Genomic DNA, 15,841 nt, shown 5'->3' with positions numbered 1-15,841 from the left:
AAACAAACTACAGAAAACCAACTATTTTATTCATTCATATATTCAGGTACATTCAGCCAAGTAATCTTTGCTTTTGCTGCATCTGCACTGCGATGTGAACGCATTGCTTTGCTATAGCGCTGTCACTGAGCTGCAGCAAGCAATATGACTTTGCATGTTTGCCTAATCAGAGATGCAGCTCATCTCCATAGAAATGAGCATGTGAATGTAGGATCTTGTGCCCTGTTTTGGGGGGAGACAATGCATTAATACGTAGGCTGGAATTTAGTTAACTGACTCAACTAACTCCACCTGGGAGTAGTTATATTGCTGCTACATACGATAACCCAACATATTTATCCCTGACATAATAAACAGGTGAGAATGGGCCACTAACAGACCACAGATGAGTAATACGTTGCTATGCCACATGTTACAGCCGAGATCATGTTGTATTGTTAGCAGCTATAGATGTTTACCTATACCATTCAAAAAATGCTAATCTTGAAACATTAAATGAGATGCAATTTATTCATTATTATTGTATGTGTACAGAGACTAATTATAGCATGCATAAACACCATGTAAAGGGGTGAACAGTAACTTCCACAAGAACAGCTTTGGTTGTTCAAGATGACAGAGCGAAAGCCATTTGAAAATGCAGAATATGGACAAAAGTATTGTGCCACACAATCTATTAAACATGTTGTCCTTGGGGATTATTAAAGTATTCTGATTTAGTCCCACTGGCACGGAGGTGTTAAAATCAACCACATAGTTTGGGTCGTTTTATAGAGCACACCGAATTTAACCATAGTACTGTAATATGATGCCACCATTGCAACAAGTCAGATTGTAAAATTTCTTCCATCCTAGAAATTCTATGATCAACTGTAAGTGGTATTATTGGAAAGTGGAAGTCAGCTATGAAGTGGCAGACACTGTAATGTTACAGAGCAGAGTGACTGAGTGCTGAGGTGCATAGTGCATAAAAGTCACCAATGCTCTGAATTCCAAACCTCCTTTGGCATTATCATGAGCACAAAAACTGTGCATGGAGCAGCTCGGCATTGGTTTCCATGGCTGAGAAGCTGCTGTAGGTGCAATGTGTAGGTGGCCCAGTACTTTTGTCCATATAGTGTAGCTTGGATGTACGTGTATTGTGTAAGTAAGTAACGTTTAAAAATGTACCTTATCATGATATAGGATTATTATTATTATTATTATTATTATTATTATTATTATCTTATTGTATTAAAATAAATTTTATTATGATTAACAATATTTTAATCATAGTCCAGAATTTTAAAACTTTAATGTCCCTGAATTTCTAATTTTAATATGCAATTTAATAAAAATATGATAAATCAGGACCACAAGTAGAGCAGGGCGATATGACCAAAAATATTTATCACAATATACAAATAAATTTGCGAAAATTTGCGATAATGATATAACTGACGGTATAATTGACACCAGACAAAATACTTTACAACTCCACAACTTTATTAGTGCAAAAAAACCATCAATGTATTTTCACTTAAACAAGCAGCTGTTTTTTTATGTGCATTAAAGTTATATAAAAATTTAACAGTGCAAATGCAAATTCCTTGCTGAAAGTTTAACCAAAAGGCATTTCCAGTGGAAATTGGCCGCCATATCCTCAGCATAACCACATAAAATTGTTTCGAGATCAGTAAACACAACCAGAATTCACACATAAGGCACACGGGATTATAAGAGGCACTGTCGATTTTCAGAAAAATCAAAGGATTGATTTTAAGTGTGCCATATTTTCCAAACAACACGGTAATAACGTCGCCGCCATGCTTTTTCCGCCATGCCCGTTTTACCCATATTCTATCGCAATATTTCATTTTCTTATCTCTGCCCAACATTATACCATGAACGGTATGATATGGCCCAGCCCTAACCACAAGGATACTTGACAACCTGCAGAGACCTCCTGAAAATTAGATACAACAGTGGAGCTGTGCCTCAATAGCAAAAACGCTGAATACTTTCCTTAGCTTTGTTCTTGGTTGAGGACAAGAAAATGCATATCAGCATTCTGGCTGAATCAGTCAACAGTTCAGGTAAATTACTTTTAAATAAACAGCTTTGAACAGAATAAGAATTTCTATTTTTCCTTAGATCCTAAGAAGATTATCATGGAGTAGATCAGAGGAGACTGCTGTTGGCAGAAATTGGATGGCTTAGTAGAGAATAAACTTTAGAAGGGAAAGACAATTTTAGCATACTGTAGTCCCCTCTAATACACGTGGTTCAAAGTGGAAAATAAGAAAAGGCTGAGTGAAGAATTCATAAAGGTAAACACTGCTATTCCTAATGAATGTTAAATCTCTCATTATAAAGAGCATGAAGCCTACTGCTTTTGTCCCAGGTACATTAACAGCATTAATGCAATGCCTAATTGAGCCACGTAGGTAAATTATCTTTCATTACACTGCTCTACACAGAGGTCAGTGCACCACACAGCTACAGAAGAGCATTAGCAAAACATGTTTCAGATAAACGCTACATTTAGAGTCTCTTGTTATGACATTTAACACAGCAACGGCCACATCACAATCAAAACAATTAAATGTGTTCCTGTTCTGTGTAATGCCATTAAATTGAGAATGCGTGTATCTCATCTCTTGTCGTATTAAATAGTTATTCCGTATATGCATGCAGTGAGTCTGCACAAAAGACATAAAAGAGTCATGAAGCCAATATAATTTTTAAAAGAACAAAAAACAACTATCTGTAGAACTGCACAAGGGCCCAGAGGTCATATTGATCCAAGATTGATCAAAGTGTGAAACTGACTCAACAGCAGCAGAGGGACACTTACAGTGTAGGCCAATAATAACTGAAAGCTGCTTAGACCACATACAAGTCTCAGCACTTGTCTTTCATCCATTATCAATTTTCATATATATTGAATGTCTCTTGATGGCAAGTGAGCTTTATTTTAAATTGTCTGATTCCCTGTTTTTTTGTTTGTGTGTTTACTTGGTTGCTTACATGTTGGTTTTAAATTATAACATTTCCAGCTTCTCCCGCCTTCACAGAACAGAAGGAGACTGAAAGTCTTCCTTTTTTGTTTTTGCTGTGATTTACATATTGTAAAAAGGGTCCACCTTTCGTTTTTTCTTCCGTGACATTGAAACAAAGTAAAATATGCCTTTTTTTTTTTTTTTACAGTGAAAATCAACAATCAGTATAAGAGAAGAAACAAAGATAATTTGCAGAACAGAACCAGAATCTACCAAGGTCTCAATAACCAGAGAAAACTTGGGCCAAGTATACCTTTACCACTGCACCAGTAATATCATGTTTGGTTTTAAAGTATACTTTAAAACAGCTAGGCAGCACGGTGGTTAGCACTGTTGCCGCACAGCAAGAAGTTCCTGAGTTCAATTCCAACATCAGGCCGGGGTCTTTCTGTGTGGAGTTTGCATGTTCTCCCCGTGTTTGCGTGGGTTCCCTCCGGGTACTCCGGCTTCCTCCCACCGTCCAAAGACATGCAGCTTGTGGGGATAGGTTAATTGGAAAAATCCAAATTGCCATTAGGTGTGAATGTGCGACTGAATGTGAGTGCGAATGGTTGTCTGTCCCTGTGTGTTGGCCCTGCGACAGACTGGCAACCTGTCCAGGGTGTACCCCGCCTCTCGCCCTATGACAGCTGGGATCAGCTCCAGCGCCCCCCGCGACCCTGAAAAGGAGAAGTGGAAGCGAATGGATGGATGGTTTTAATCAGAATCAGAATCAGAATCAGAATCAGAATACTTTATTGATCCCTGGGGGAAATTATTTTTTGTTACAGTGCTCCATTTTAAACCAACATTAAGACAAGACAGACAATACGCTAACTAAGAATAGTACAATATATACATATATATACATACATACATACATAAGTCACTTATAAATAAATATTTGGAAAAGAAACATGTGTAGTTGTAGCAGCAAACAGTGTGTTAAGTGGATGCGTTGTACAGGGAGATGGCCACAGGCAGGAATGATTTCCTGTGTCGTTCAGTGGTGCTTTTCGGTAATCTCAGTCTCTCACTGAACGAGCTCCTGTGACTGACCAACATGTCATGGAGTGGGTGGGAGGTGTTATCCAACATTGTCTTTATCTTGGACAGCATCCGCCTCTCCGACACCACCTTGAGGGAGTCCAGCTCCATCCCCACAACATTGCTGGCCTTACGGATCAGTAAGGTGCAGATCGCAGATTGATGAGCACCACTGCCCCCTCTCAAAGCTGAACACCTTTGGAGTCTTTGGAATTAAGAGATCTTATTATACTGACACAACTAATATACAGCAATGCACAAAAGACAAGCTATCCCAATGTAAAAATCGCAGGGTTCAAGCTCGCCTTTGTTACACCATTTAATTCCTACGGAATTACATCAACCTTGAAGGCAGAACTCCACAACCTGTTTTCTACTACATTATCTTAATTACAGCTTTCATTTGAGGCTGGCTATACATGAAAGATTAATGACATCTCTCTTTAATTAGGTCTGATAAGGGATGGTGGCACAAAACAGTACCATCTCAGTGTTTTGCTCATTCAATTACTCTATTGCACAAACAAGATTTTGTTTTAGGGTCATGTGGGGGGAAAGCTATTTAACTCTTATTCAGTTAACTTGTTAACATATATAGTGAAACAATGCTCAAAGAACGTGTCAGACTGGTGCTGCTCCAAGCTGTTCGATCAATCACTTAGATGAAATATACAGAACATTCTCATTATGCTCTGTATATTTCATTACATTTGTGGGGCTTAAGCCTATCTAAAAGTTCAGCTGGCAGAGAGCAAAAACACTCTGAATGGATGATTGGTACATCACCCTGGCCACTGCTGCCCACACCTACAAATATTAGATATTTAAAGTATTCATTACGGCTAAATGTTTGGACTGTGGACAGAACAGCTATAAGTAACCAATTAGGGCTCCTACAAGAGGTTTTCGCACATACAGTACAGCCCTGAACTTGGATCTGTATGATAGAATGCAGAAGTCTGAGTGTCTGGATCAGACATGAAATGGTCTTTAACTTGCCAGCTCCCTATTACAATGTCTGGAGAATTCACTGTGAGTAAGTATATACCATGTGCCCTGCCTCCTGGATCAGACACGAAGTATTTCCAGTAGTGAAACTGTGACATCATGTGAGAAAGATCAACTTCAAACAATGTCGCTCCATGATTCTCCTAAAACTGCCATACGCTTTGCCTTTTATTGTAAGGTACATTCATGCCTTGTAACTCTATCACAGATGGGACACCGGTTGCCCTCGGCTTAGCCACGACACACAGTCGTGTGAAAAAGACAGTTTTCACAGGACTCTAGGCAATTCTGTTAAAAATTAGGTGCACTGCTTCCAGAGGAATTAAGAGGATTGGAAGAAGCCAGGGGCTGCTAATCAAATGCACTTGATTAACTGATCATCAGCAAATGTAACCACCTCTATAAAAATCAGTTCGCTGGTCTGGAGAAGTCAGGTGTGTTAACACAATCTTCCCATGAGTGGACATCACAGCAAATTCATTCCAAGGTCAGACTGTGAAAGGCTCAGAGAAACAGCAAAAAACCCAAGCACATGATCTGAGACTCTAAAAGCCTCAGTTAACATGTTAAATGCTGAAGTTCATGACAGTACAATTATAAATTCTGTGGCAAGACTTTAAGAGAGCTGTCACACTGATAAACGCATGGCTAGATTCATGCAATAAGACAAAGACACTTGGTTTGAGGCCAAAAGAAATGGGGACTAATCTTCTAACATCAATCAGAAGTCACTCAAAGTTAATCAAGGTAATCGATTGAAACTAACACCATCTTGTGTTGTGTTGTTCATGATACTAAATACAAAACTACTTCTGACTGTACTAAAGAAGCATTTCAGCTCAGCTAAGCATTTAGCAGACCAAAAACTTTAATCTTACAAGTGGGTTTTCGAACTCTTAGACAAGCCCCCGTTTGTCACAATCCAATTCAACGTATGTGACAAAAAGAAGGAGATGACACATAGTTGTAAGATGCTGTTAAATAGTTAAATTAACTAAAAAAATGGAACCAAAGACTACTATCAGTTGTTGTCAGCACATCAGTGTCCAGGCAATGTCTGAGTGCGCTTTCAGCTGGCTGACAGAGGGAGAGGAGAGGACAAGAAAAAGAGGCCCTCAAAAAATTCTGGATGGGCTGATTGATGGAACCCTGAGTCCTCAGGCTCATGTGTGCTGCATGCTAAATTGGGTCACCTTAACCCACCAATTACCTAGAAGAGAAACACAGGTTGTATGGAAAACAGCCGAACCCTTCGGTCGTCACACTCTGGCCAGGTACAAAAAGTGCTTCATTCCCACAAAAAGGAAAAGCCCAAAATTCTAGATAGCAATTACTTCACTCTGTAAACAATTTAGTAACACAGAAACTTCATTTTGAGGAGACAAGCTGCACTACACAACTGCAGTGTTTACCCCTTGTTGACTGCTGTCGACAATCAGTGAACACATCACAAAGAAAACCAGTTTTAAAATTACAAATACCAATTTAGTGCAGACAAATGTTTAAGCTCCAGAGCCTTCTGGTGCAAAGCACTCGTTGTTTAAGTATGTCAACTCTCCAGTTTCTTCACCTTTATTCAGTATGGCAGCATCTTGACTAATTTGGCTTTCACTATAAATTAAAGATAAAACAAAGATGGTTCTCATTCAGTGAAACTGAGCTCTAGAGTATTTTGTTATCTGAAATAATCAATCAACCATAGGCCAATATGCATCACTGCACTTGTCATAAGGATAATTCTAGCAGCATTTGCAAATAAGCTCATGAAAATAACTCATTTGTATGTTGACCGTGTAATCAAGAAAACATCAAGGGTATAAACTCACTTGCCAATTAATTAGGTACACCAATTCAGCTGTTCATAATCCAAATATCTTATCAGCCAAACACGTAGTAGCAATTCAATGCATTTAGACATATGGATATGATCAAATCATGCTGAATTTCATGTTGAGCATCACAATGGTTTACAGAGAATGGTCCAGAAAAGATAAAAAACACTGGTTAATATTAGAGGTCAGAATCACAGATGGCCATACTGCTTTGAGCTGATAAGAAGGCAATAGTAACTCAAAGGTTTACAGAAGAGAACCTCTGAACACACAGTTTAATTCAATTAAATTGAACATCAAACCTTGAAGCAGATGGGCTACATCACCAAAACACCACAGCGGGTGCCACTCCTGTCAGCTAAGAACAGGAAACAGGTTATAATACACTGTGGCTCACCAACATTGGACAACAGAAGATTGGAAAAATGCTGCCTGATCTTATGAGCCTGCTGCAACATTGAGATTAAAGACATATGTTTAATGGTATAAGGGGGGTTTTATTAACAATTCTGGACCCCTTAGTACCAACTGAGCATTGTTTAAATACCACAGGCACCCTGAGTGTCACTGACAATTTCCATCCTTTCATGAACACAGTGTCTCCTGGTGCCTGCTTAACAGCGAATTAAGGCAGTTTTGTAGGCAGAAGGGGGTCCAACCCTGTATATAATAAACTGGCTGGCGAGTGTACAAAAAGCTTGCCTTCAATTTCTCTTTTAAGAATGTTAGTGCCATTTCTACCTAAGCTGGCAAGACAGTCAAGACAAGTCATACTCGCGAGGACTAAGTAACAGACCTTAGTGTGGCCTTAAGGGAACACTGTACAGGCAAGATTTTTCTAGAAATTTATTATTAAACTCCTATTTTTGACAACTAATGTAAGATTTCACAACCCTTTTATAGACCACTGGCCAACAAGGTGAGGCATTAATAAATTATTTTACGCATCACCACCCTACGTTAGCAGTTTCTTTTTCTTTAAAAAATGTGGTTCCGACCAAATAAAATTAGCATCTACACAAATTTGTTTACCTGTGACAGCAGCATCAATACTATAGAATCATACTAAATCAGTTCTTCCATCTTGCCTCCTTGCTCCTTTAATACATCCCGTGGTAACGAGAATCCTTTATCAACATGTCAGTGTTCCAGTCCACAAGTACTCTGTAGTCATTACTACATTACATCAATACTTTGTAGACAAATCCATTTTCAACCTGCCCTTCATTTTGAGCTTAACTACACACAGTTACTGCAATCACATGAACACAATCTGTCCATAAACAGATACATAAACACCTGCCAAAGCACTCAGCTGCTGAGTTAGTTCCCATGACAGTATCTCCATGACACACACACACACACACACACACATTCACAAGGTGAAAACAATAGCAGCCTCTCTATCATGGAGCGGAATGAGCATGAGCAAGTAAGCCTTGTGATAACTCTGACCTGACATGACAGTGTCATCTTTTGGTGTTAATATCAACCAGTTATTGGCACTACATGGGAAGCCATGGTGTCAGGGTCATGATAATTATGTGCTTGGAAGCCTGTATCCATAGGTCAAGGTATCTTGTTTGAGTACCAATGTTCAACGTATGATCCATTAGAGCATACCTGACTTTCTTCAATCAGAGAATCGTTAAATTATTTATTCTTGGTGCTAATTATTAACTTGGAGAAACTCATCAGAGAGACAGGTTCCAAAAAATGGTCATAAACTGCACATCTGGAGTAGAAAACAGAATAAAATGTTTACATGACAGATGTTCGAGCTGGTATCCTTAAACCACAATTTTCTGAACAGTTTCCTTAGAGAATGAGAAAAACATTAATATTTTATTACTCTACAGCTGGATCCCGTGAGGCAAACTTAAGGATTCCTCAGAATGCCCAAATACTGTACACTCAAAAAAAAAAACAAAAAAAAAAACCCCCAGCCTGATCTTGTAAGGATAAATATAAATGTTTTCACCATTTTCCCTGACTAGTGAGAGCCATACACACTTTTTGGATATATAAACAGGGAGACAGAATAACAATTACGGTCTAAGTTTATGTCTTTTTTGTGTGTTTGCAGGGACATTATTTTGTTTGCGCTATAAAAAAAAAAATCAAGCAGGATCAAACTGACTGATACCCAAAATGCCTAACCAGAGCAGACCACGAATTACCCCAGTTAATTAAATTCATCATTCAAAACAAATTGAGAACAGATGAGGCTGGAAAATGATTTGATAAAAATGCATCTTACTGTACATTACAAATAACTGAAACTAAATGAGCACAGGGAGAAAGGGGAAGCTGTGACATTAACACTTTGTATTCAGTAGGTCAAGAGAATAAACCAAGAGGCTGCAGTGTTATTCCTTGTCTGGTGTGCACATTTCCTGTGAAAAAAGCGCTGCAAAGTGTGAGGGGGCAAGGTGTCAGAGACTCCAGCTATTGCAGTACTTCTCTCATGCCTGAACATGCCAAAGGCTACAATTTGTCCTGCTCCACAAAGTGGATCTCTGTTGTGCCAGAACAGGTCGTAATTAATCTCTAGTGTGCTAACAAGGAGAGGCAAACTTCTGCAAACAGGCTGTGCAGTACTCCTGCAGATGGTCAAAGCAAAAAGGTATTAACTGCCTACACAGTCTATTTATACACCAGGACAGCAAACTGGTTTCACTTGGTTAGCCTGGTCATATATGGGTTCAAATTCTCAAACACATTGTGCTGAAATCATTCATTCTTACTTTTTTAGAAGCAGCAGTGAAACAAAATGTTCTACAGGTAACAGTAAATGTATATGGGCAGAGGGTGGTGACTATCATACTACCACAAGATACCACATTTTAATTAAGTGCAGAATCTATATCTTTAACACGCTGCTGGGGAGCTACACTGATCACATCACAAAGCAGGGCTATAGTAAGTCTGGGCTCCGTGAGAATAGCTCCCCTGCAGTTGCCAGGTCTATCCCTGAAATTTTCCCACACTTATAAGAAGCAATTGCCTTCCTGCATGGGCTCATATTTTACTTTAACATGAATACCACTTGACATTGCCCTTTAAATCCCAGCAAGTGATGCACTTCACCTGCAATGACTCTGCTTGATTTGCAGGAAAACACAAGGGAAGCTGGGACTTTGTGGGACTTCTTAGAAAACTTGAGCTATGGCTTTGTGTTCTTACCTCCACCTCCTCCTTCCTTATCTGTATGTGTACATGTGTGACTTTTAACTGTTCACTGCTGTATACTCTCCCATATCCTGGGGCAGCTGCTCATATTAATGCTGTAAATAATGTAATTATTATTTCCCCCCGCTCGATGTAAAAAATAAATAAATAAATATTATTTTGTTACATGCACGTTATATTCTATTAGTTGCCACTGAACACCAGTGATGATTTGGGGTTTGTGCAGTAATGTCCAGTCACAAAGTGATAGGTAAAATGTTTGCTTACCAGATTCAGCACCGTTTCAACAATATCCCGGTTGCTAACCTCTCCAGCCTGGATCAGTCCGGTAAGAACGGCAAATTTCATCTTGATATTCCGGATAGGAACCGATGGATTCATAATCCCAGCCGGGAGGACCACTGAACCTGATCCGGACATCATCACAGTCTCACCGGCCGCAGCGGAGACTGCAGCCGCGTGTTGCCCGTGACCTGGAGGAGGTTGTCGGTCCGAGAGCGACAGCGAGCCCGGCATTGTCACCGGTCTACCGCTTGTCATTTCCAGCCAAAGCGGGAGCTTTTCAGGAGCTGTTACGCTTTATCTCTGCAATATACTTAATCACTGTTCTGGAGCATCACGAAAAAAAATGAAATAAACACTCGAGAAAAAAAACAAAAAAAGCAAAACACCAAAAAAGAAATCACTCTCTTTCAGTGAAATCCACTCTGGGGAGTTCTGGTCAGTAGGTCCTGTGTGAAATCGGTGCCGGGCAGTTTACCGAGCTGACAGACCTGCGATGAACACACAAAGCTGTGTGTGATTGTGCCGCTCTCAGGATGTGCGCTGTTCAGTGGCTGTGCTGCCGTTACCGCCATGTTGCCGCCCCCTACCTGTCGTCTCGCTCACTACGCCTGCGTTGTCTGAGATACCGGAGACGTGTCGCTTCGCCGCGTTCTCCGCGGCGTGGGCTGGAACAGCCAAGACCGGCTGGCTTCAATAACTTTAGACAGACACTTAATGTAGACAGAAAAAATAGACCGTGTTATCCTGATGGGTAATGAATTTCAACAGGTTTCTCATTTCCTTAAGTCAAAATTAGATTTTACCGGTGAAGGTTAGAGATTTATCTATTTTTTATTAGAGATGCTAATTTAGTAACTTAGGTATGAGAAAAGTTGTCATTGGAAAATAGAAAACAATTATATGTAAAATAAAGTAAAATAATATGAAATCAACACTGAGTAAAATAGAAATGGACGGGATAAAAAGAAAAGAAAACCATATGTGGTGGAAATATTCGCATTAAAAGCAGAGCCAGAGCCGAACATTACAGATGACTTCCATTGTTGGTGCACCAAACTGTATTTACTGTATTCAGTGATGAGTTGGTACACCTGAATATAATACCTGACCAATGATATTATGCGCATATACCAGCTTGCTAAAGATACCTGTACTCCTATCAAAAACGAGAATTACCAAATAACTCACTGTTGCTTTTATTTACATATTCGTGAAAGGTTAATCAGCACTGCACATGTACACTTGTAAATGTCTGTATTGTAGCTGACAATTATTATTATCTTTCTCACAAAAATGTATGGTCGTTTCGTTATAGAGCGCCAGGTGTGGCATAGTTCATGAAGGACAAATGTGACCTTGGATAGTCTTTTATGCAAGGCAATATAAATTTAATTACATTAGGATGAATACTAATACTGAGACAGGGTTTCTCTTAACTTTCCTACTGAATTAGGGAGCAGTCGTCTTGTGGACACACAATCGAATGGACAGTGTAATTATACTATGCAGCATTTCTGCCACTCCCCCCCCACCTTAAATGTTTTATGAGACAATTAAGAGGGCTGACTTCTCCAATATCTTTTACATGCCCTTATTTCTCACAGAGCAATGACTAAAAGATACACTGTTAGGGCATTTTCCACTTATTTGTTTTTTTTATAAAAGAAAGAAAAATGAATAGATGGATAGATGTAATCCCATACATATAGATACATTTTAGAGAACGTTTCTGTGCACAAACATCTGTTTTGTTTGTTTGTTTTTAAAAAAGATAATAATCAAAAAATCAGTTTCCAGCATTTATATAAAACAGGCTGGCACTGACAGCTTGGGACAATTCTGTCAATCTTCCTTTCTGACAGTCGGAAGCTGAGCGTGCCTTTCAAGAGCTCATTAAACAGATCTGTGTCAGCATGGCTTCAAAAGAGTCGTGTCAGTTTTTACTGCTGTGCCTATCATGACTACCATTGTGTAATTTTGATGTATTTTGTGATAAACCACCGCAAAATGATCCACAATGTAATATTTGCCAGTTCACCTGCGAATGAAATGTAGAAGTTTGTTGAATGACATTGTTTTTACTCACGTTTCTCGCGTTCTATTTTTCTCTTGCTATATCTTCGCATAGTGGCTTAGTTTGTAGAATGCATTGTATAAGGCATACATATATTCTATTTTATTTTTTCTAATGTTTTGTCTCTGCATATCAACGGGTCACTGAATCAATGTAACTGAGACACAAACACTGCTAGTGTTGAACTGAGATCAGTGAAGGAGGCTTGGTCTACACACACCAACGGCATGTACATAAATGGCATACAAAAACCTAGACTGCCATCAAAAATGTATTATATATGTATGGTGATATGTTCTCAACGTGCTAAAATAAATAAATGTACCGATGGCAAGATCATTAAGAGGAAAAATAAAAGCTGCCACTGTAAAAATCATTGATAAAGATCATCAATCTGCAAATAGAGGAGCCATCTAGTGGCAGAAACTGACCGTTTTCCTAGTTTAACCCAAGTTACCATATATGTCTTGATGTATTCTCAATCATTCAGGTAAGTAAATCTCCAAAAGTTGATTCTGTTCATCTGGACATAGCGGTTTCAGTGGGAGAAACGTTTCGTCACTCATCCAAGTTACTTCTTCAGTCTCAGCTGACTGCAGGTTTCCCCAATCTTATAAACAGTACATTTGCAAGTTACCATATAGTTACCATGTAGTTTGGAAGAAAAAAGCCAGAGAATAATAAAACAGTCTTTATTAGCTTTTTCAACCACTATTGAGGTGGCATTAGAAAAGCAATCAATTTCAGATAAGCCATCCTCTGTGCACTATTTCGAGTCACATGAGTTTTGTAAAAAGCCAGCAGAGGTCCCGCTCATTCCAAATCAGAGTGAAGTGTATTTTCTTGCTCGGTGTATGAACTTTTGTATTTAAAAATATTTAAGTATTTTTAAATGAGAATTTCTGACACCTCTTAAACGTCTGTAACAAGTTCTTAGCTTCTTTTGAGGATTAATCGAGTTCACATACTCCCAAAAATACTGTTTAAATTTTTACTTATTTTTAGAATCAGATAATACAATTAGGAATCAGCACACAAAGCATTTCATCATTTTCATGGTTTTATTTTTTTTTTTAAAAAAAGAAATTTTTGGACCTGACTGCACAATCCAGTACCCTAAAGCAGGTATGATCAAGTCAAACCTTAAGTCACCTTCTTCACAACCACTGAAGGTCAACGTTTATTACAGTTACATCCATTTCAAAATGGCAATAAAGGAGCAAAGTAAAACCAGCTTACAATTTTGTACCATGTGTTTGACAGAACGGTTCACACAGAAAAATTAACCCTCTGATGCATGAATTATGAAAGCCTTGGTCAAGATTTTTTTCTTAAGTGCTTTTATTCTTCTCAGGACATGAAAAAAAATGTTCAACTCTTTTTTTCCCAAAAATATGTTTTTTTATAAAGTTATAAACTTGTCCACTCCAGTGGACTACATGCGCCTGAGCACTTAGCATGAAATACTGTGAATTTACTATAAAAATTAATTACCTTGTGTTCTATTGTAAATATACAAACACTTGTTTGCTTGTATCCTTTGAAAAACATCTCAGCAATTTTTTTGGAACTTTCAACTCATAAGGCCCCAATGTTTAGACGTAAATAACAAAACCAATCAACAGTCCTAGCTGTGAATCCTACACCTGAATATGGCAAACTATCTCCAACAAGAGAAACATTTTTGAGTCTACACAGTTCTATAACGATGCAGGACAGTATTACCAAGCCCTTAGTAGCATGCTGGAAGAAAACACAAACTGACATCTTAGTCTCTGCATCTCCAAACACTTCTGTGTTCATCACACCTAGGCTGTCCGTAGTTCCTATGTCTCTGTTCTGCTCTGGCAGCCACTCTCATCATCACTGGACTTATCACTGAACTCATCATCACTGCACTCATCAATGAAATCATCATCACTGGAGCTGGATGGAATTTCCTGGACTATTCTGTACGCTGCCTTATTCTTTGCTGCATTTGAAGTCTACAACATATGATAAAATAATTATTATAGTAACTCAAACTACAGCTGATCTGCACAGAAATATATATTTTAAATGAGTAGCTTATAAATGTAACAATTATATGCTTACTTATAACCAAAACAGTCCCAAAAAACAGTGAGACAATTTATGACTTATGTTAAAAAAATATAGTGGGTAATGCATGATGTCCACTACAGTGGACACATGGTTAATCGTAGTTTTCTACATATTAGACATAACAATTTCTTATTCCAAACAGATAATATCCTTCCCTAGATGTTACTGCATATCATCATATTTTTTTTACCTGTTGGGCTCTTTTAGCATAGAAGGATTGACAGGATATGCCAGCAGTGGTCGGCAGGGGTGACAGTTTGTCTGCCATCTTTGATTCAGAGGAAATTTACTTGCAGTTGCACTAACTGAACACTGAATTGACCTCAATGGAGCATGGCAGCAGAGAGCACTCTAAAGGCTAATATGCAGTTCCACCATAGAAACCAATGCATTAAAGAGATATGTACGTTTTAGTAGCTGTCCACTCCAGTGACCACTATGCATCAGAGGGTTAATTAATATATGGAAAATTAACATATGTACTCATTACCCCTTCATATATATATATATATATATATATATATATATATATATATATATATATATATATATATATATATATATACACAAAATATACATTCTATTTAATTTACAGTATATTCACACACACACACACACACAGACACACATATATACACTTGAGTGTACATCATAATAATTATAGCTTTAAATCTGAAACAAACAAATATATGCTTCCCAGAAGCATTTCAGAGCTCGAATGTCCTAGACATTGTAGAAACAATAATACAATAATATTATTAAAGATAATTATTATAACATACAGTTTTAGAAACATGAAGGTAAATAAAATAGTCATAAATGTCAATGATATTGGCAGGATAATTAATTTCCCAATGAAGAATTATGCTCAGCACCTATAAGATGTCCTCTTTTAAAATTGTGCAATTTCAGAGGAGCCATAAGTTATTATCAGAGCATTTTGCATTCAGACAAACAAACAATAAACTGTGCTTTCGTTCTGGAGCCCCGTCTCTACTTTTTGTGGCTGTTAGCAATGACTCAAAGGCTCAATGTTGATCTCAAGGCTGAGCAGACACAAGCAGCAAAGAATTTCAGATTTTGGTCTCTGGGCCGTCTGTGATTAGTGGCTGAAAGGAGTTGCGGATTCGGGCAGCTTCTGCAGCACAAAGGTGGCCGAAGGCTTTGTTGTACCAGTCTGGAGTCCGTCCCCTGAAATCAAATCACTATATTCAATATACTATAGCATACATCACAAAATATTTAGAAATGCAGCTCAAACCATAAGAGAACAACTTTTC

At 38.3% G+C, this 15,841-nt stretch overlaps 2 protein-coding genes across 11 annotated transcripts in view; both read right to left on the bottom strand.

Annotated features, from left to right (window-relative positions):
* The window catches only part of nbeab (neurobeachin b), a 210,689-nt gene extending 199,731 nt beyond the window's left edge, over window positions 1-10,958 (bottom strand). Inside the window, exon 1 of one of the 2 annotated variants that reach the window (XM_076873355.1) lies at window positions 10,367-10,958. In XM_076873355.1, the coding sequence (XP_076729470.1) occupies window positions 10,367-10,639 (273 nt within the window). In that variant the 5' untranslated portion in view covers window positions 10,640-10,958. The remainder of the gene's footprint in view (window positions 1-10,366) is intronic. The other variant, XM_076873354.1, reaches the window with a different exon arrangement.
* Window positions 10,959-15,048: 4,090 nt separating this feature from the next.
* The window catches only part of stard13b (StAR related lipid transfer domain containing 13b), a 63,321-nt gene continuing 62,528 nt past the window's right edge, over window positions 15,049-15,841 (bottom strand). For 7 of the 9 annotated variants that reach the window (XM_004560600.6, XM_004560603.6, XM_076873347.1 and 4 more), the window contains one exon: window positions 15,054-15,752. In XM_004560600.6, the coding sequence (XP_004560657.3) occupies window positions 15,635-15,752 (118 nt within the window). In that variant the 3' untranslated portion in view covers window positions 15,054-15,634. Of the gene's footprint in view, window positions 15,753-15,841 lie in introns of all 9 variants that reach the window. The other 2 variants (XM_012921641.5, XM_012921642.5) reach the window with 2 other exon arrangements.

The sequence above is a fragment of the Maylandia zebra genome, linkage group LG14 (assembly GCF_041146795.1).
Source record: "Maylandia zebra isolate NMK-2024a linkage group LG14, Mzebra_GT3a, whole genome shotgun sequence".
Classification (NCBI taxonomy): domain Eukaryota; kingdom Metazoa; phylum Chordata; class Actinopteri; order Cichliformes; family Cichlidae; genus Maylandia; species Maylandia zebra.
Note: the sequence above shows the minus strand (reverse complement) of the source record. Positions and strands in the feature narration are given on the sequence as shown.